At 44.7% G+C, this 20,637-nt stretch overlaps 1 protein-coding gene across 4 annotated transcripts in view; it reads left to right on the forward strand.

Annotated features, from left to right (window-relative positions):
- The window catches only part of COG2 (component of oligomeric golgi complex 2), a 49,869-nt gene extending 29,456 nt beyond the window's left edge, over positions 1–20,413 (forward strand). Inside the window, exons 9-18 of one of the 4 annotated variants that reach the window (XM_036106966.2) lie at positions 2,858–2,984; positions 5,080–5,219; positions 9,712–9,773; positions 11,446–11,597; positions 13,256–13,453; positions 14,309–14,381; positions 14,669–14,808; positions 16,386–16,525; positions 18,004–18,187; positions 19,683–20,413. In XM_036106966.2, coding sequence (XP_035962859.1) covers positions 2,858–2,984; positions 5,080–5,219; positions 9,712–9,773; positions 11,446–11,597; positions 13,256–13,453; positions 14,309–14,381; positions 14,669–14,808; positions 16,386–16,525; positions 18,004–18,187; positions 19,683–19,826 — 1,360 coding nt within the window. In that variant the 3' untranslated portion in view covers positions 19,827–20,413. Of the gene's footprint in view, positions 1–2,857; positions 2,985–5,079; positions 5,220–9,711; positions 9,774–11,445; positions 11,598–13,255; positions 13,454–14,308; positions 14,382–14,665; positions 14,809–16,385; positions 16,526–18,003; positions 18,188–19,682 lie in introns of all 4 variants that reach the window. The other 3 variants (XM_036106965.2, XM_036106967.2, XM_036106968.2) reach the window with 3 other exon arrangements.
- The last annotated feature ends 224 nt before the right edge of the window (positions 20,414–20,637 follow it).

Raw genomic sequence — 20,637 nt, forward strand, 5'->3', positions numbered from 1 at the left:
CAGAGGGAAAAGCAGGGTCCTCACTGAGCAGGGAGCCCAATATGGGGCTCAATCCCAGGACCCCGGGATCACGACCTGAGCCGAAGGCAGAAGCTTAACCTACTGAGCCACCCAGGCGTGCCTGAGATACCACTTCTTTCAAGACACCATCCTTTTATCCTGGTGTGCAGCATTAAGCACATCCTCTGGATTCCAGGGCACATTGGCTTTTACCTCTGTTGAGGACTGATGTCCATAGGCTTAGCTTGTGCTCCCCTCCTGCACTGCCCACACCTGGCACAGCATCTTCAAGAGAGCAACTACCCGGTGTCTGCAAAGTGGAAGAACTAATCTGTTTTCAGCATTAGAAAGGCTCATGAGGTCCCTAATCTTTATGAAGTAAGCAAGCAATATATTTGGTCTTGAATTTTTGTTCTTTGAAAAGAAAAATCTGAGGTAATAAATATGCCACCTGACCATTGAAGTACCCTATTTCTACTACATGATTTTAGAGAAAGCCTGGTTTTGCCACTTGCATTTAGTAATCATGAAGATTTTGTGGATTTGGATCTCACATAAGAATTTAGAAGTCATGATGTAGGGACACCTGGGTGGTTGTTGGTAGAGCATCGGCCTTCTGCTCAGGTCGGGATCTCAGGGTCCTGGGATCAAGCCCTGTGTCGGGCTCCATGCTCAGCGGGGAGTCTGCTGCTCCCTCTGCCCTCTGCCCCAACCCCTGGCTTGTGCTCTCTTGCTCTCAAATAAAATCTTAAAAAAAAAAGTCATGATGTAAAATTAAAGAAGCCACAGTTAGGAAACAATCAGTCATTAGATTTGACAGGGCTAGTCTTGGTCCTGAAATGTCAAGTTTCAAAGCTTTGCAAGTTCTTCCACAGTTTTCAGTGTGGCAGAATTCACGTAGAAGCCTCAGAAATTTGGGGAATCTATTTTTTTTTTATTTAAAGATTTTATTTATTTATGTGAGAGGGAGGGGAGAGAGAGAGAGAGAACGAGAACATGAGCGGAGGGAGAGGGAGAAGCAGACTCCCCGCTGAGCAGGGAACCCAATGCAGGGCTTGATCCCAGGACCCCGATATCATGACTTGAGCCAAAGTCAGATGCTTAACTGACGGAGCCACCCAGGCACCCCATTGAGAAATCTAAATTGTGCCTTGGTAGGTCGTCATTTGCCTTAAGCACCCTGATTATGCCTCCCCCGATCACCCCTTGCTTTAGCTCCTGCCTTCAGGTTTCCACACGCTCGGCTCGGTGCTTCCCTTGTCCATTCTTTTCTTTTTCCCCGTGTCGCATCTGTATGTGCCCTTTATAATCTGGCACCAGCAGCATGCAGAATTTATCTTCCGAAGAATAAGGATTCACTTTTCATATTTGCCATCTGTTTCAGCTGTTAATCTTGAGGATGTAAATTTTCTCTTTGGGGCTTTAAGTGATATTTAACTTGGGGGATGAGGAGATCTTGTCATTTAATATTGCTTATACTGTGTGCATCTGTAGTTTTAAAATCCTTAATGTTATTCTTTCCTTCTCTAGATACCTTAATAGAGCTAGTTCTTAGTATGAGGGAAAGTATATATACTACCGTGAAGTGTGGCATTGGGTATGTGGGAAGTAGGCATCTTCTTTGCCCTCCCCAGCCCTCCTCCAACCCACCGGTGATTTCTTATCAATACTGAACTATAGTAAGATTATTTGATATCCCTTTCTGGAAGTGAAGTATAGCTTCCTTGATAACTTATCTTTCCTGATAATTTTTGCTAAGCAGGAAAATTATGAAAGCATTTTTCTGTTTATTTTTAATACCAGCATAGTAAATCCCAACTTGCTATCACAACTTAGCCACAGAACTCCCAGTTTTTCTAAAATAAGAACATACACTGAATTGCTGACCATTGTTAAAGAAAATTATCTTAAAATAGAGCATATTAAGCAATATACAACAATCAGTGTGGGTAGTCATCGAGGTGGTATTTGCTTCGAAGATATTTATGTGTCTTTAAGTTCAGTAGAAACTTAAGGAATCTGCCTTATTTACTTATGTATGCAAGCATTACTAACATAGCACTTACTGTATGCTAGGCCCCAGCCTAAATGCTTTATAGATACTAACCCATATGATGATCCTATGATCCGTATCCTATCATGTCCATCTAAAGACGAAGACAACAAAACATAGAGGTCAAAGGGCCCACGATTTGAACCCAGGCACTCTGGCTCCCAAGTGGATGCTTTATCTCAGCGTTGCTTCTCATCGAAGCCTGTGACTGAAATCCAGAGTCCAGCCTTTTGCTAAAAAATGCAAAATAAAGCATGGACACACAAAAAAACATTAATGTGACAAGTTTTTTGTATCAGGATTTGTGATCAAGATTTTACATGGAACAGTCCTAGAATTTTAGAACTGAAGGTGATCTTGGAGATAGCTTCATCTTCACAAAGCTGTTAGTGATTGGTAAATTAGCATAATTTACAACGCTTTAGGGCTTAGCAGTATTAAGATTGAACACAAAGATTGCTTTTCTTGTGTTATTAGACTACTTCTTTTCCAAGATAGAGTGTAAATATGGTGGCCTAATTAGGGGAGGAATCGTGCCAAAGCAATTTGACACCAGCTTGTTCTCCTGGATGATAAATAGAAGAGTTAGGATACAGAGGACATACTGGCTTCAAGGTGAGACTGGGATCAAGGAGTAAAATAGAAGTGTGGGGCTATAAACCAGCTAATTGACAGAGTTTTTTGTAAAGGTCGAAATAAGTTTTAGGCTGAGGAACTTTTAGTAAAAACACCACAATAGAATTTCGCCCTTTGTAAATCAAAGAGCATAGTGTATCTGACTGAGATTTTGCTCTTGTCCTACAGTGAAAAAGGCAATACCGTTCCTGGATATGATTTTTTGGTGAACTCTGTCTGGCCAGAGATAGTACGAGGATTAGAAGAAAAATTGCCTTCTCTTTTTAATCCTGGGAATCCTGATGCATTTCACGAGGTACCTTTTCCTCCATCATCTTGATTCTTGAAGATATTAACCAGAGGCTTGAGACTAATCATGTTTTCTGCAGTCTTGGTTCTGTGGTTTTTTAAAAAATAAAAATTTGAGTTCGTGAGTGAGCATTTACTTAAAAATTACTTCCTCCAAGTAATAGTCTCTGATACTTTTGGGAATAAATATTTTAATTTGAGAATGTGTAGTAAAATCCAGTCTAAACACCGTTGTGACTAGATACATGTTATTTTCTCACTTTAAAAAAAAGATCCTAAAGACCATTAAAAACCAGTCTCCTCTTAGTTGTTTTCCATGAAAAGTTAGGTTTGCAGATCTGTACTATATAATTTTTAAGGAAAACAAAAGGTATTGATTGGATTGCAAAATCCTTATTAATTTTTAAAGTGTAGAGAGGCAGACAGGAAGTGTGGTGAACCTGGGGCCTGGTGGACTTCAAAAACAGGTAAGACAACAAATTTGGAGCTTTATTATTCCAGAAATACCACTTACCTCTTCTCTTGACTCATTGTATGATGTTAACAGTATGCTGAACAATGTGATCACTTGGTGTTACTTTCAGTAAATTGTGCGACAGTGATTTTTATGATTTTAAAAAATAGGGCTTTTAAAAATAGGTACTGTAAGCAGACTGAAATAGCGGTCTTAGGCATGAACCATTTAAGACCCTTTACGTTTTGCTGTACTCAAGAGAATTGTACTGATCACATTAGGCTCAGGAGATGTTTCAGCTCAGAAATGACATTTTCTCATAGCACTTTGATTTTAGAATTCTAAACCAGTACTTAATGTTGGTGGGTTTATTTCGAGCAAGCATAGCATCTGTCAGTTTCTTTCAAAAAATGCTTTCAGCTTTCAGCATTGCTGTGACATGCTTCTTGTGAAGAGAGAAACATTTTTGTATTTGATTCTTTAAGTCTGTGACTAGAGATCCAGAGTCCAGCCTTTTGCTAAAAAATGCAAAATAAAGCATGGACACACAAAAAACCATTAATGTGACAAGTTTTTTGTGTCAGGATTTGTGATCAAGATTTTACATGGAACAGTCCTAGAATTTTAGAACTGAAGGTGATCAGTGTATGCTAAAGGATTTAGCATCCCATCATGTGCAGAGGTAGAATACGTTTTATCCCAAAAGGATGAATAATACTTTTGTCTCAACCCCACACGCCTAGACCACACTCAGGGGATTCTGTAAGTGTTGCTCAGACCAATTGAAAGAAATTAAAAACGTGTAGTATTGAGTGCACTACAATTCTGGCCTAAGCACAGACTTCAGCATATTTAGGTGAATGGTTTGGTGAGCCAGAATTGAGCCCCTCTTAATTAAGAAGTATATGGAAGGTCCACACAGGTTCTCCTTAGAGCCTGGGCCCTCAGGGCCTAGAGTTACCCACAAGGGAATGCGCATTTCACAGTATCTGCGGTTTTGCTCTACTCACTGACCACAGTTCTGTGTCCTCTGTTAGCTTTGTCTTTGGGTAAGTTCTCTCTGAGCCTAAACAGAAGAGGAAACGTCATCCTTAAAATACTAGCAGTAGTTACCTGGTAGGGTAGTTTTGTGGGTGAAATTAAATAGTACAGTTTTAAGCACAGCACACAGGTGAGGAATGCTGAGTAAGTTTCAGCCGCTGCTCTTCATGGTGGTGTGAGCCCCCCCGTCAGCTTTCGTGCAGTTCCATCTGCTCACCTGGTTTGATTCTTTCCTTTTAAAAATGTTCTACTTCTCCTTCTTCTGGAGCAGCAGTGAAAATGATAGCACTTTAATCTACAGTCTGTTCCAGTTCCAAGGGACTAGGTTAGGGATTCCCTAGACTATGAGAGAGCTGTCGTTTACAGAGCACGGGGTTTCCAGGTGGGCTTGTCACGTAAGACCTTGAGCAGGTCACTGAACCACTTTGGGCATGACCTGATCTTCAAGTCAGGACCTGGGAAGGACGATCTCTTCAGGTCCCTATCAGCTCTGGAAATGGAGTCAAAGTGTTCACCTTCTTTATCTTGATTACAGCTTTCCCTGTATGTTCCCTTCCCTGGTTAGTTTGCTTACAGTGAAAATTCCACCTGTTTGTTCTTACTTTAGAAATACACCATAAGTATGGATTTTGTGAGAGCATTTGAACGGCAATGTGGATCACAGGCCAGTGTGAGAAGATTAAGAGCACATCCTGCCTATCACAGCTTCAATAATAAGTGGAATTTACCTGTTTATTTTCAAATAAGGTCAGTAATTTATTTCCTCCACCCACCTCCAGTCTTCTGAAGTGGAATTTGAATACCAATTCAGGGTGTTGCTCCACTTAACAGCCCTTTCTTTGAGATCATTGTACCACTCCTTGGGAAGCAGAATCTAAAATGGAAACATGCAAGAAGTGTCTTGATTGCCAAAGTTCTGGCTTGCACGACAGAAAAATAATTTCGTAATTAGAGGGCTGAGAACACCAGCCTCGGACTGAGGTGGACATCAGGCCCAGCTCCATCCCCCCCAGCTCCACGCACACGACTAGTATGTCCTCATCCATCACACAGAGGCAGACAGGAGGGTTTCTGGAGCAGCACACTCCTTCCCTTTTCCCGTTCTCACCACCTGCCTCTGTCAAACAGCGGACCGGCCCACATCTGTTGTTGGCTTCTCTGGACAGTTCCTTCCCCCAGAGAGAGTAGGGAGAAGCGCAGCTTTAAGTATGCTTTATATCTGGTTCCATCAATCAGTTTATGAGAATCCTAGTTATTATTTTGGCTTTTCTTTATAATCTTTGATATTTGTTCTCTCTGTTCTGGAAAATGGTGATGCTTCTAACAGATGTCATGATGATAGCACTTACGTAAATAAGGCCTCTATAAACTATTTGGGGAAATTTGGGATAAACTCTTAGCAACGTATGTTCTGCTAGAAAAATAGATGAGATCAGGCATTTTAGCAGAGTTTCTTGAATGAGGTCATGGTAAGTTCCTTCACAGAATGACATTAACTAGAGTGTTTTAGATAGAATGGTCTGTAAAGAGTCGTAGGCTTTTTGTTTAAATCGCTAAGTGCTTTCATTATGATGCAGTCCTTTTCCCTAGAGTTCTGAGGGAAAATCACAGGGAAATATATTAAGGATTCGGTACCTTGATTATAATCGCTTGCCGTGATTGAGAATGTATATAATCATCTTCTGATAATGAAATCACAGTTATCAGAACGTTAGGGAGATGTCCTTTCTCATCTACACTGTGTTTTATGCTTAATTTGCCAAGGTCACATCACTGCGTAGCTTGTCTCTGAGTAGGAAATAAAGGATTTGTTCATCTAAGGTATTCATGGACCACACTGGAAGTAGTTACAGGATAATCAAGATCAAGCCAGGGCAAGAAGCCCTTTTGATTCAGGGGCAGAATTTAAAATAGTGAAGCATTATGTCACAGTATAAGACTGCAGTAGGGAAGAGATGTCTGCGTTTTACCATTTCTTCTGTAGTCCGTGTTTTAAGTTAGATTGCTTTAGACGCCCAGTACATCACATCACATCGTCCTGGCTACTGCCTCCAAACTCTCTTTCTAGTCGTTCCCCCAGATCCCGTGACCCCACACGTGTCGATCTGGCACTGTCACCCCACCTCCTGGACCCGCCCTCCTGGAGATCCGGGGGCTGTTTCAGCCAAGCTCGGGGCCGAGCCAGGCTGGGCCCCACAGCAACAGCACAGCCTGCCTTCAGTTGCTTCTCACGGGGCTGGCAACTGAGCTGAAACTATGTTGAAAGTCAGCCAGTCCCTGAAAGATTTTGTACCTTCACCAGATTTTAACATTAAGCATTCAAAGGGATTGGTTAACTTTTCTTTGTAAACTGTCTTACTTAAAATTTGTGAAATTTTTAAAAATGACGTTTGAGTTACAAAGTGTGGAGCTTGTATTCGGTATGTTTGTTTTTCCATTTTAAAAATAAATTCAAGTAATACTTTGTAGGACTGTTCTGTTGATTTTTACCAGGTATCGAATTGTTTACTCTGAGGGATGACAGAAAGTTCCACAAACATGACTAGGGTCAGAGTTGTATTGTTATCTGATTCCCTTCAGGGTCACTTAAAGGAAGCTAAAAGCCAGTGTGGTGGTATGCTTTGACATGTTTATAGGGAGAAATATTCATATTGCACCACTCTTGGGAACAGGTTTATGCTCCTGGTCTGACCATAGGCCTGCATCCCCATCATCTTAGGAAAAAAGGTAGCACTCCCAGCCAGCACCTTCTGGGAGCACACTTGTACCCCCATACTGTTCCTTATACCCTGCTGGGGCTGCCTTTCACTCATTCTTAAAGGTGTATTGCAAAGTAGCTTTAGGACTTAGTTTCTCATAGGAAGAAAATAAATGAAAATATGACCCAAATCGTGTCAAATTGTCATGAGCCAGTGGCTACCTAGAAACTGGTGTTAGCCCCTTAAATGCCAGAGGCGAAGTTGTAGATCCTTTTTAATTGAAATCTTTCTAGAACATTACATACTCCCAGAACGTTCACGGTATATACTGTATTTGGTACAGGCTGAACATAGTATATCTCCTCCTTAATGACGTGGAGTCTCTACAGCATTGACACACTTTCCCTTTACCCTCAAGTGTGCGTGTACACAAAGTAGAGATGTGTAGAGATGCGGCCTGCGACGTTTCTGATCCTGCTGAGCAGAGGGGGTGTCTCATTGCCGCATCGATTTTATATAAGAGCTTTTTGGATGCTTGCAGACCTGTAGCATGCATGGAGGAATATGTCCAGAGACCCTCCCCAAACCCAAATTTAAGAATTTAGAAACGTTTTATTTGGGGTTTGCCCTTGTTACAAATATTCTGGTAAGAGCAGAATGGCATCACATGTCCACGTGCAAACTACAGCACGGCTTCTCAAGTTTCACCAAAGTGACCTCTCACTTTTTGCTGTTTTGCAAAAAGAACTGTAACCTGTCCCTTCAATCCTGGAAGTTAGCTGCCCAGCAAAGCTGCACGAGGGGCTGGTGCTGGGCTCCTGGCTGGGGAGGCACAGCTCTGTCAAGTGGCCTGGGCAGTTGTACTTTCACGGGTCTTCCCACTTGGTCGCACAGGCAAAGGGCTGTGTGAAGGCAGCGAGATGCCAGGGGTCCTGCTGTGTTTGGTTCTGGTACCTTCTCACACCTTCTCTGGTGCGTTCTCGTTGTTAGCATAAATGTACACATCATTTTGTGTCCTCTGTCTTTCCTTACTACTAAATTATATTTGCTCTTATTGCTGTGTAGCTTCAAGCCGACCTCTTTCCATACCACATTCTAGAATGAATGTGCCACACATTATGTAACCATTTCCTTACTCGGGACTGTGGAGCTGGCTTCTGGGTTTTCCTAGCTGTACACAGTGCCGGGTTAGCTCTCAGGCCTTTTCCCCGTCAGAGCTTACTCTGTATTTTGTATAGATTTTGGAAAAAGTGATTTGAGGGGCCTGAGGCTGAGACCTGGGGCCGGTGTGCTCTCCCCGCTGCAGAGCACCCCTTCCCCCTTCACTGGACGCAGGGTCACACCGCACCCTTTAGCTGCCATTCTCGGGCTCGCCTCCTGGGCTCCCTTCTCTTGCCCCACCTTTCTGCCTGTCACACGTTTCCCCCTCCGTGCCCCTCATCGGCAGCTCGGGGAGATGAGCCTTCTGCAGGCTTCCCTGGGCAGTGGGAGGGAGGGTTCCTTCCGCTAGCCTCCAGGAAGCTGCAGGGACCGGCCAGCTCCAGTGGTGCAGGGCGGCCTCGGGGTCTTTGGCCCTGGGCCATGTCGCACGTTCGTGGAGGGCACAGCTGCTGGCTCTCCGTCTGACGTGCTGTTCTTTTCACCCTTCAGACAGTTTCCTTCAGCTCCGTCTCTGAACTGCTTTTAAAAAGCACACACGTACTGTAAACAAACCAAACTGCTCAATTAGGTGAATTAATCCTGAGCGTGTGTCAGAGTCGATTGCCGTAGGGAACTGGCAGGTGACAGGAGCATACTGGGAAAGGTACGACGGGGGGAGTTACACTGCCAGGAACCAGAATGCTCCCTGAGCAGCTAGTTTAAAAAATACACACTTTCCTGTCACAAAGTCCTAAACATGTGCCCGCATCAGTTATTAAAACAGGAGTCGGGGACAGGAGGTCGCGATGGCCGGCGGGCCAGCTGAGACACAGGAGAACTGACCGGAAGCAGGGCGGGCGCCGCAGAGCGCGAGCGGCCAGCCGTTGTCGTGCTAACTGGCTACCCGCAGTGGCTTTTCTCAAGCTTGCAAACAAAGATACAGAATACAGCCTCCCTGTTCCTTAGTTTGGGGACATTTATTCTGCTGTGATAGCGCGAATGGAGACGGAGTGGAGATACCCACAGTCTCGTGGCCACAAGGGGACGGCACGAGGCCAGGCAGGTGGGACTTGCCGGGCGTGGCTTCTTGATGGCGGCTTAATGGGCAGTTTGTTTAGTTTGAAAAACACGGGGTTAGTCGTGATTCCAGTCAGCTGCAAATAACAGAGAAACCCTCCATAATAGCGCCTGAATCAAGAGAAATGTATTCCTTGTTCAGTTAAAAAAAAAACGTTTGGGAGAATAGGCATTCCAGGGCTGGTTGGGCATCACTAAGAGCGTCAGACTAAGGGACAAGCCGGTGGAGGAAGTCCCTGGTCCTCGGGAAGGAGGGAGAACAGGTAGGGAAGGGCATCTAGCAGCTACATAAACCCTAACCTGTGCTCTTGTTTTTGTCTCAGATTCAGAGAAATCGCAGGATCCTTAGAAGCAGCACTTACAGATGTACTGGAGGACGCTCCAGGTAACTTCCTGAAAGTGATCAATGGCAGGATGTCACTCAGTGACTGAAGCTCAGCCAGTCACCTAGACCGTCCCATTCTGAGGGTACTTGCACCTTGTCCTGTCATATAGTAGGTTAGACCTTAAAGACCTAACTCAACCTCTTTTTTTTTTAAAGAGGCTAAAAGAAATCAGATTTTTATAGAGCTTCATTCTTTGTAGACGTGGTAGAAATAATGGGATGTTGTTGCAGCAGTAAAAAAGAAGGAAATCTTGCCATTTGCAAGGACCTGGATGGACCTAGAGAGTATTATGCTAAGTGAATTAAGTCAGTCAGAGAAAGACAGACACCATATGATTTCATTCATGTGGAATTTAAGAAACAAAACAAGCGAGCAAAGGGAACAAAAGAGACAAACCAAGAAACAGACTCTTAACCATAGACAACAAACTGATGGTCACAGAGGGGAGGGGGGAAGAGGGAAATAGGTGATGAGGATTAAGAGGACACTTACATGATGAGCACTGAGTAATGTACAGAGTTGTTGAATCACTATTGTACGCCTGAAACCAATACAACACTGTATGTTAACTACACTGGAATTAAAATTAAAAAAAATTTTTTTTTAATATTTTATTTATTTATTTGTCAGAGAGAGGGACAGAGTGAGCACAAGCAGGGGGAGAGGCAGAGGGAGAGGGAGGAGAAGGCTCCCTGCTGAGCAAGGAGCCCAATTTAGGACTCAATCCCAGGACCCCAGGATCATGACCTGAGCTGAAGGCAGATTCTTAACCGACTGAGCCACCCAGCCGTCCCTAAAATAAAATTTAAAAAAAAAACAAAAAACAAAACAACAACAACAACAAAATGCTTTAAGAATATAGGAAACAGACCTTATTTTTGTTTCTGAATAGAACATGGCAGGGGGATTAGCCCCTGGTGATCAGCTCTTTGTATAGCAAACTGGCTTCCATCTGCTTTCATCCCAGGCAGGGGTAAAACATCAGGATGGCCCTTCCCTCCTGGGGGATGATTCACAGCTGGGCTTCCTGCCCCAGGCCTCCAGAGCCCTTGGCCTGGATAGTGAGCAGGTGACAGTGGTTGGTGGGTTCCAGACATGCTAGCTTTCCTCAACAGCCTCATTAATCTCATGTCATGTAGTCATTCCCGGTGGCCACTCACATACTGTACGGCTGTTTCTGTAGCCACACAGATCTCTAGGCTGCCCCGGGAGACTTCTGCTCGTTTCTGGGTGGCTAAGTCAGCGTGGACTGTGCGGTTTTAGCCTCAGAGTTGGTCTTCACCTGTCTTTGCCAAACATGGTCATATGTAATTGACTTCCTGTATATGAGTAGTGTGTTCAGGTAGTGGAACAGAAGAGCAGACAAATGAAACAGGACAAATTCAAAACCAAAGTCGAAACCCTCGCAAGTGACCGCCACTCCCTGCTTACGTTTATTGATGTGGTATAAAATACCTATTAACTGATGATTTCTGAATGCTGTCTGTGTTTAATAATTATCAAACACCTGGGAGGGGGAATTGTGTAAAATCAGAAAACGCGTTGCCACGGAAGCTGTGGTAGTGTGGCTGGATTATGGCCACTTTCTTCACTCCTGAATTACACGTTGAAAATACTCGAATTGAGCCCTGAGTTGCCTGCGATTCTTTCCGTGTCTGTGTCCTCTTGCAGCCGGCAGTTCGTTTTGCCTCTTGGCTTCGCACAGGACGTGGGGCAGCCTGCAGAGGTGCTGGTCAGACGAGATGTTCTTGCCGGTGCTGGTGCCTCGTCTGTGGAGGCTCACGCTGCAGGTCCTGGCTCGGTACTCCGTGTTCGTCAGTGAGGTGAGGGCTGGCCGCGCCGTTCCTCCCGACCCGAGCTGTCAGGAGTGCCCGACACCCGGCGCTGAACGTGCTCACATTTTACAAGGCCCTGTTGTCATGAGAGGTTAACCTGGAGGACGACAGTAGGCACATTTCTCCAGTTCGTAGCCAGTGGTGGTTTCCTTTTCCCTTTGCCTTTACGGCTGTTCACGATCCCATACTCAGCGCTTCGTCTTGTGGGAAAGCGAGCTCGTTTTCCCTCCTCAAAGCCAGAATCTTTGAGGTGCCTCCAAATTAAAACAAAGATGCTCATTTTAATGAAAAGGCGTAGAAATAAAAATACACGCATTTTAATCATATTTGGAAGTTTAAAAAATACAATTGTCGAGATTAAAAGGTAGGAAAATTAATGAACCTTTCTTTCATTTCAAAATATCCTACTTTCTTCCTTGTCAGGTAGTTGAATATATTGACTATCTACATGCCTATGAAAATTTATTAGGTATTGTGTATAAAGCGTTCATACAGCTCAGTGCTGAGCACGCAGGCAGGCCCCACACCAGCATCTCGGTCTCAGAGAGGCCCTGCCTCCTGGACAGTCTCAGGTGACAGACATGCAGCTGGTTCATTGTGTGTGATGAGTATGAAAAGAGGTGTAGGCATGTGTTGGCTCTCAGAAGGACAGCACGAAGAAGCCTCATGTATGGGAAGGAATACAGTCCTAGCTGGAGTAGAAGATGAGCATGTCGTCGTGTTGCTGAGTGTTCTAATGGAAGGAGCACAGGCTTTAGTCAGAATCAAACTGAGGTTCTGCCACTTTTATATTTTGTGACCTTGGGAAAATTAGCCCTAGGAGTCCCAAATTCTTCATCTGTAAAATGGGAAAACAGCTTCTATATGTGGTTGTGAGGAATAAAGAGATATTTGTTGACCAACCAATTGTTGACAAAAATGTCTGGCAGATCCTGGGAGTTCAGTGGAAGCTAGTTTCCTTTTTCCCTTTTGCCTTCCTCTGCTCAGAAGGGTCTTAGCAGACCACCCTGCCCATCAGGCTGTTTCTGAAGACCACTGTGCAGTCGGTTCTGGCAGCACAGAGGGGTTGGTGAGATTCTTCAGTTAGGTCTAAGTCGGCTGCCTGATGCATTCTTACCAGCCAGTAATTCTTATGTCTCTAATAAATTATTTTGCCTTGAACATTCATTATTCCATTTTTTTCTTGATGCCAGGGTACTTCTCTCTGGTTTTTCCCTTGTAACAATACATGATACAAGTAACACTTTTCATTTGTATTATTTGAAGCATAATGAGGCTTAGATTTTGGTTTTTTTATCCTTACTAATTATAATGATAAAGTTCCCAAGCACACTTGGTAAATGATTTACCTAATAGAGTTAATGAATTTTTTTTTAATTGTGATGTTCCAGAAATTAATTTTCGTTCAGTTTAGGGACCTATTTTATTTTTGCCAGTTACTTTTTATCACCAGAAGTTAGACACAGGTTTAAGGAGGATAAATACATGCGGGTTTGTAGCTTGACCTCGTTTCTCCTTGTTGTGCTTCCATTGGTAGTAGTGAATACTTTGTAGATAGCTATCACTTTAGGTGAGTTGTTGACCCACAAAAACAAAAGCTCAGAGAGATTGCTAGTGGAAAAATAATCATTGAAATGGTTTTTCAGCTTTTACTCAGGCCCATCTCTAATGAAAGTGCCAAGGATATTAAAAAGCCTTTGGTAACTGGTAGCAAAGACCCTTCAGTTACCCAAGGAAATGGTGAAGACCAAGGAAGTGCCCCTTCGGAAACAAAGCCTGTGGTCTCCATTTCCAGTACGCAACTTGTATATGTGGTCGCAGACCTGGACAAGCTTCAGGAGCAGGTAGGCCTGTGTCCCGGAAGAATCCCAGGTGCTCGCTTCAGTGTTGCCACAGAAAGCAGTGCGTGCAAAGATCTGGTGCCATTTGGCCTCGTGGGGCTTAGAATCGTGGGGCCCGAGGGTGCCTCGAGAGAACGTGTTCGTCTGCCCTCCGAGGTGTCTCTCTAGTGTCCTCCCCCCCCCACAGGTGGGCTCTCTTCCTTCTTGCTTACCAGTCGTGTCGTGAACTGTGTGAACCTGGGGCCTCTGCCTCCTTTCCGGTGGCGCTGTCACGAGCCCCGAGCGAGCCACGCTCCACAGTTCGATAGCTCTGTGTATTCCGTGCGCCATGATCGCTAACGGGTTGGAGCTTAATTGTCTCCACCCCACTTGACCACATACTTCGTCAGCTGTACTTTGAAAGTGCTCAACTGTTAAAACTTCTCCCTCTGTTTTCCCTGGATAGGGGTCCATGTTTGGGGCCTTTATCATTAATTAAGAGGGCTTTGTGGGCCGAATTTGTGTTTCAGTGCTCTAGTACATAATTCTGCTTTCCTCCCGTTTAAATATTTTGTGGTGCTTGAACAAATATGTGTTTTGAGCAAAAACATGGTCTTCATTGTAAGCTTGTTTTGGTAATGGTTTTCATATTCCCTGGGCCTGTTAATAGCTGTGCCCTGGCTGTTTGCCATGTTGTTGGCTTATGTTACTGTGAAAGCGTTAGGAGTTTTACTTTCTTCTGATGAAAATGACAGAAAGTTCTGAGTTTAGTTTCATCATTTATTAACAATATTTTAGAGTTTATAGATGCAAATAGAATTGCCTCTTCCTTTGATTTATAAAAAGTAACTGAATATATAAAGTGCATATTTATTTCAGCTTCCAGAACTCTTGGAAACAATCAAGCCAAAACTTGAAATGATTGGCTTTAAGAATTTTTCTTCTATCTCAGGTAAAAATCAATCTTTAGACTCAGCAAATCTTTGGGTAAGAAATAATTTAAAATAAAACTTTAGAGACTGTAGGATATATTTAGCCTTTTCTTCTTAGTTGTAAATCCTTGGTTGTTTCTATATTCTGTTCTGAGATCTTAACTTCTCTGAGATATTTTGTTTAATTCTAATGATTTGATTTGATTTATTGTCGTACACTCTCTAAATACTATGACACTGTCTAAATTAAGATTCACATCTGGGCCTGAGTAAGTGGTTACATTCAATCTTTATGTCTCAACAGCAGCCCTGGAGGACTCCCAGATGTCTCTGGCAGCCTGTGTTCCTGCTTTGAGTAACAGGATCATCCAAGACTTAAGTGAGTCTTGCTTCAGTTACCTGAAAAGTGCCCTGGAGGTCCCTAGGCTTTACCGAAGAACCAATAAGGTCAGCACCACTCACTGAAAAGAATTTTGAGGTGGGGAAATATATAGTAGGAAAGCCACTGAGGGAGGGAGTGGTTGAGCAAGACCCAGAGAGAGGTTCCCAAGGGATAGCCTGAGGCCGACCTAATCAGCCTCATCCAAGGAATCTCTGTTTGTGAGAAGGGGATCCCACGGGTGGATGGTTATGGTCAGCTGCTTTGGGAATTGGACTCAGACGGTACAGACTTGTCTGGATTCCTTTGGCCTTAAGGAAAGATAGTTGTTTCAAAAGAAAGCATTTTCATAAAATATCTTTAACTCCTATACTCTTTTGGTCTTTGTATCTTATATTTGAAAAAAATTGAATTTACCTTTGTTCCCTTCATATTGTCCTAGCAAGTACCTGCTTTCTCCTGTTCTTTAACTTGATAAAAAGCTGCATTAAGAATATGGAAGGCATTTATGAGATGGAAAAGCATGCACGCACACTGGTGTTCAAAGTGGAATTCTCCTGTTGTCACACTTTAGAGAATGGCAATTTGGGGACTTCGTTTTGACCAGTGGTTTAGTTTCCCCTCCTGAACTCTTATTTTCAGGCATTTATATGCTCGTTTCCTTCTTGCTACGTGTCACTTAATTTTCCATCGAATTTTCTTTTTTCACAATTGTAGAGTTGGATGTTAGGCAGTTTACTACTAAAATTATTTTCAAGAACTATGAAAATTTCCTAAGACGTTGTGCTGTTTTGGAATGTCCCTGGAGCTTCTGCCACACGTCCCTGGTTTAGGGCAGCCTCTGTGTGTGCGAAGCGTGGGCGTCTTGTGTTGCCCTTCCCATCCGACTCGGTGTTCTGGAGGCAGTGAGGGCTGAACTGAGCTGGAGCAAATCTCCTTTGTGGTTATTCTTCACCTTTTAAAATCTGGGGTGTGCGATAGGATTGCTGCTTCCAGCAAGAGTACTTTGTCTCCTGATTTTCTCTTTCTGGTCTGACTTGAAACTCCCACTTCAAAGTGGGAGAGAGAGACCTATTTTATATTCCCAAATACATTAATTTTCTTTTAGTAACCTACCAACTTTCCCTGTCTGTTCAATACGATGTTAATATATTTACCAGGTGCTTGTCGGTCAGATACTCTCATTTGTTCTTCTATAAAGTGAATGCCAGTGTCCTTGTTTGCAGATGAAGAAACTAAAACTAAGGAAAGCCAAATTACTCACCCTAAATCCTTGCTTCTCGGTCTGTCGACCTGCAGCATTAGCATCACCTGGTGGGAGCTCGTTAGAAATGCACAGTCTAGAACACAGCTCTAGAAATGCATCTAGAAATGCACAGTCTAGAACACACCCCGTCCGCCCTGGTGCATACTTCAGTGCTTGTTCTCTTTCTCTCTCCGTCTCTGGCTCTAAACATGATTTTCCCTTGCTTTACTCCATTTGACCCCCTCCTGTTCTCCAGGTATCTTTCTGTAGACAACATTAGTGCTTTTGGGGAGGGAGGGAGTTTGTACGTGTCTCAAAACCAGTACATCAGTAGCATCTCTTTGAAGTTTGAGTAACTTACTCTGTTTATTTTTTTAACCCCTACCGTCATTATTCCAGGAGGTGCCAACAACAGCCTCCTCTTATGTGGACAGTGCTCTGAAGCCATTTTACCAGCTTCAGAGTGGGCACAAGGATAAGCTCAAACGGGCAATAATTCAGCAGTGGCTAGAAGGCGCACTTTCTGAGAGCACTCATAAGTAAGTACCTGAGAAGTAGGTTATTCCAGGTGTTCTTAGACAAGCCCTGAGTCAGAGACCACTGAGGCCACCGGAGGGTTGCATGTGGACAAGGTGGTGAGCCCATCAAATAAGTGTGTCACTGGACGAGTCGGGCGTAGGCACTCAGTCCTTCCGTCTGCGTTGATGGTGGAGCTGTGCTCACTCCACTCGCCCTGCACCCAGAGCACGTCGGGCCGCCTGCCTCCACCTAGACCGCCTCCCGGCTTCCCCGGGGCTCACACTGGTCCTGTACCTCTCTGGGCACGGCCGGGCCTTGCTGTCCGTGATGCGCCTCCTGCAGGCGTCTTTCTGCAAGTCCAGGCTTACTTTTTCTTTGAAGATCCTTTCTCTCCTCAGCTGTGACCGAAATGGCTCTGATCACACCACGTAATCAAAGGCTCGTACCGGTGAGACCACTGCGGTCTAGAAGAGAAAGCATACATTCTGAAGTAGCATTACAGTGGATAAGTGTTCATGTCTAAAACCCTGCAGCCCTTGAAAGTATAAGGAGGTCTTCAACATCCCTGTGGTTCAGTGTCTCCTCGTTTCTCATTTAATCAACTCTTCCCCAAATGCCAGCATTGAGTTATGTCAAAAGTATATTATTCAATTTTATTATTGAATTTTGTTTATTTTGCAATAGTATTTGATTTATTTCAGTTGCTTCTGAATTAAGTGACATTTGTGGGTTAATTTAGAACATAACAATGAGTTACAGTATTGCTTTTGTGGGCAAATACATTCCAAGTGCCAAGTAACCAGCTTGTAAACAAAGTTTTGAAATGCAACTCATTTATAATTTGCAAATTTTATTGAGAATATTGTGAAGGTAATTAGTTTTATTTAAAAATTTAAATGCTTCCATTCTTTAAAAGATGAACTATTTCTAGAACTGACTATAAATGAATCTGTTACTTGCACTTGGGGAAATGAGCTCCAGATGCTCATCCTTCAAGTAAGAAAGACCATTTGGCTCACAATTTCCTCTTAGTGTTTGGGAGTAAAATTGTACACAAAGTCCATGTACATATTTCTTCAGTTCTGAGGGAATGCAGTGCTAGAGAGTCAAGACCCGCCCTTTGGGGGCTCCTGGGTGGCTCAGTCAGTTAAGTACCTGCCTTCGTCTCAGGTCGTGATCCCGAGGTCCTGGATCAAGTCCCACATCAGGCTCCCTGTTCAGCGGGAAGCCTGCTTCTCCCTCTCCCTTTGCCCCTCCCCCTGCTTGTGCGCGCTCGTTCTCTCTCTGTGTCAAAAATAAATAAATCTTAAGAAAAAAAAAACCTATTTCTTTTCAGTCTTAAAAAACATTGATAAAATTAACCATGGCTGTTTTTTTTTTAATTGGGAATGAATTTTTGTCTTAAAAGTCTCTTGTTTTGGTCCACAAAGCCAGTTCACCTGTTTGGGGATACACACAAACACCTCAGTCTCACCAGTGAGTGTGTCTCATGCCCCAGGTATTACGAAACCGTGTCAGACGTTCTGAGCTCGGTGAGGAAAATGGAGGAGAGCCTGAAAAGGCTGAAGCAAGCCAGGAAAAGCAGTCCCGCCAACCCCGTCGGTCCCAGTGGCGGCGGCATGAGCGATGATGACAAAATCAGGCTGCAGTTGGCCTTGGATGTGGAGTACTTGGGAGAGCAGGTAAGCCCCAAGCCATCATCAGCCTGGTGCATCTGACGAGAGTTCTGCGGGCCCAGCGGTCTCTTGGCGGCTCACCTGAGCCCACACGTGTTGCCGAGGGGGTGGGGGGTATCCACTCCTGGGGCTGGAAGAGTGGGTCAGGGCCCCAGAATACCCGAAGGAAAAGGATAACCAAATACTAAAAATTGACAGTTGAGGTCTGACAACCTCTGCTTGGCTCAGGGGCGCTTGTGTTCATGAGGCCCACTCGAGTGTGAGCTCACAGACGGAGATGGTGTCCTATTTGTCCACCTCCTGGAAAGTGCCCAAGACGTAATCGGGTGGTTAGAATAACTAGAAAAGCATTAGCCCATGGATTTCTCATTGTGGCCCTCGAGAAATCGTCTGAGCCTAACTTCTTGGCTTCCCTGGCTGAGTTTTCTGTTTTCCATCAAACACAGGTTTTAGAGTCAGAGCAGATGGATGAGTATTACTGTACATAATGTCACTTAGGAGGCAGATACGGGTTCTGTGCCAGGCCTCTGTTCATACTGAGGTGACTTGCTCAAGGATCTTGAAACTCCTCGCCCTTGAGAAGCTGGCTTTCTAAACTGTTTAGGTTCGCTGTATAGCGCAGGTCCTCCAGGAAGGTCTTTTGCTAGAGGAAAAGAAGTGAGATCCTGAAATCTCCATCAGGAGATGCTTGGCTTTCTAGCTCACTGAGGACTCTTGCACATCAGGATCATCACTGGAGATCCACATTTTGCTGCTTTGAGGCGAATTTAGAGATACCATCTGGCAGAAGTCCATTGCCCTGTTTCTTTATTTCACAAGAGAAACTTAGAGTCTTTTTATAAGCAAGACAATTTGTTATAGCAAAATGAAGAACAAAGAAGCCAAAGAAAGGAGGGGACGGGTGGGGGGAGTAGCAGCAGGGGGACGAACAGAAATGGCACTGTCCCCAGAATGAGCGGCAGCGTGCCAACAGATGCTATATACTTGGTGTAGATCTGTCCAGATTTTCCTGTGCGTGTGTGTGTGGTGTTTGTTGCTGCTGTTAACAAAAGCGGGAACACGGTATGCCACGACTCGGTTACCACAGTAATCCACGGTGCTCGCTCTGCCACGGCATCTGCAGTTCATCAGATTCTGAGAAAAGGTTGTTGGTGGCGTGTGAAGAAATGAAGAGCTCAGGCCAATGCTTTTTTGAAAACTCTCCACTTAAAAAATAGTCCACTTTATTCTTCTTTTTGTGTGAATTTTCTTTTGCAGTGCACAAAAGAGGCTCTTATGCTGGTAAGAGCCTGGTGTGACGGACTGAGATAAATGAACATTCTGGCTCCTTAGAATGCTAAGTGTTTAATCCCAAAAAGTGAATCTTGACCATGAGTCAGTCCTTTGCTGTGAAGGGAAAAATTCTCCGCCAGTCTTTGGGGAGCGCCCTTTTTCTGGGCTCGTAGAGGCTGGGGGTGGATATTCTGAGTGTCCTTTATAAGGGTCTTTTGTTTGCATTCAGCTGAAACCGAGGGGCCTTTATTCGCTCTCGTGGCCTTTGCAGATACAAAAGATGGGCCTGGCAACAAAGGACATAAAGAGCTTCCCCGCCCTCGCAGAGCTGGTTGCCGCCGCCAAGGACCAGGCAACGGCAGAACAGCCCTGAGCATCTTGGAAGAGCCCGCGGGGAGAGGAGAGTTGGACGTCAAGCCCGAGGGGAAGAAAGTGGCTCTGTCCTCTTTCCAAGTCTCCGTGTTCCAGAAGTGCTTCCGCCGTGTCTCCAGCAACACGCCAATGCAGCTTCTCTCCGCCCACTTGGGTCCCCTGTCACCCAGAACAGAACACAGAAGCCTTTTTCCGTTGTACGGAAGATTGTTTTTAAGACACTTCAAACTTTCTACTATAGTTTACAGAGCAAATTATTTTATTTTTATTGTAAATCTTAGCGTGGAAGAGCCGATTTCTACAATATGATTAGAGTAAATAGAGATGTGTGGCTACGGAAAGTAGGCCCCCTGGCCCCTCAGTGGGAAGCGCGCACCTGCAGGGGTGATCACGCCGGAGGGCTCGCCCTCTCCTACCGGGGCCGTGACCGTGCACAGGGGACGCTCTGAGAGAGGCGGGGCGGGGGGGTGCTCCTCCGTTCTCCCACTGGGTGTTCAGCAAGAGTGCTTCCGGTCACGGCATCGCTCCCGGCGGAGCTGGAACCAGGAGGCAAGACGTATTCCTGAATAAAAGACGTGTCTGCCAAAAGTGCGTGTGGTTTTTATTTGTGGATCGAGTGCAGGTTAAGTGGTGCTCCTCCCCGGTGCCCTGTGGGGCGTGTGTCCTCGAGGGCACCTACCTCCCCAGCACTCAGCGGTGGGGCCTGCCCGTGGAGACCTCCTGCAGGGGTGGGAGGTGACAAGGCCGCGGGGCCCCATGTGTCGGGAGGGAGAGGCTGCAGGGGTGTCTGGAAGCAGGACAACCCCGCGAAG

Source organism: Halichoerus grypus, chromosome 7 (assembly GCF_964656455.1).
Source record: "Halichoerus grypus chromosome 7, mHalGry1.hap1.1, whole genome shotgun sequence".
In the NCBI taxonomy this organism is placed as follows: Eukaryota; Metazoa; Chordata; class Mammalia; order Carnivora; family Phocidae; genus Halichoerus; species Halichoerus grypus.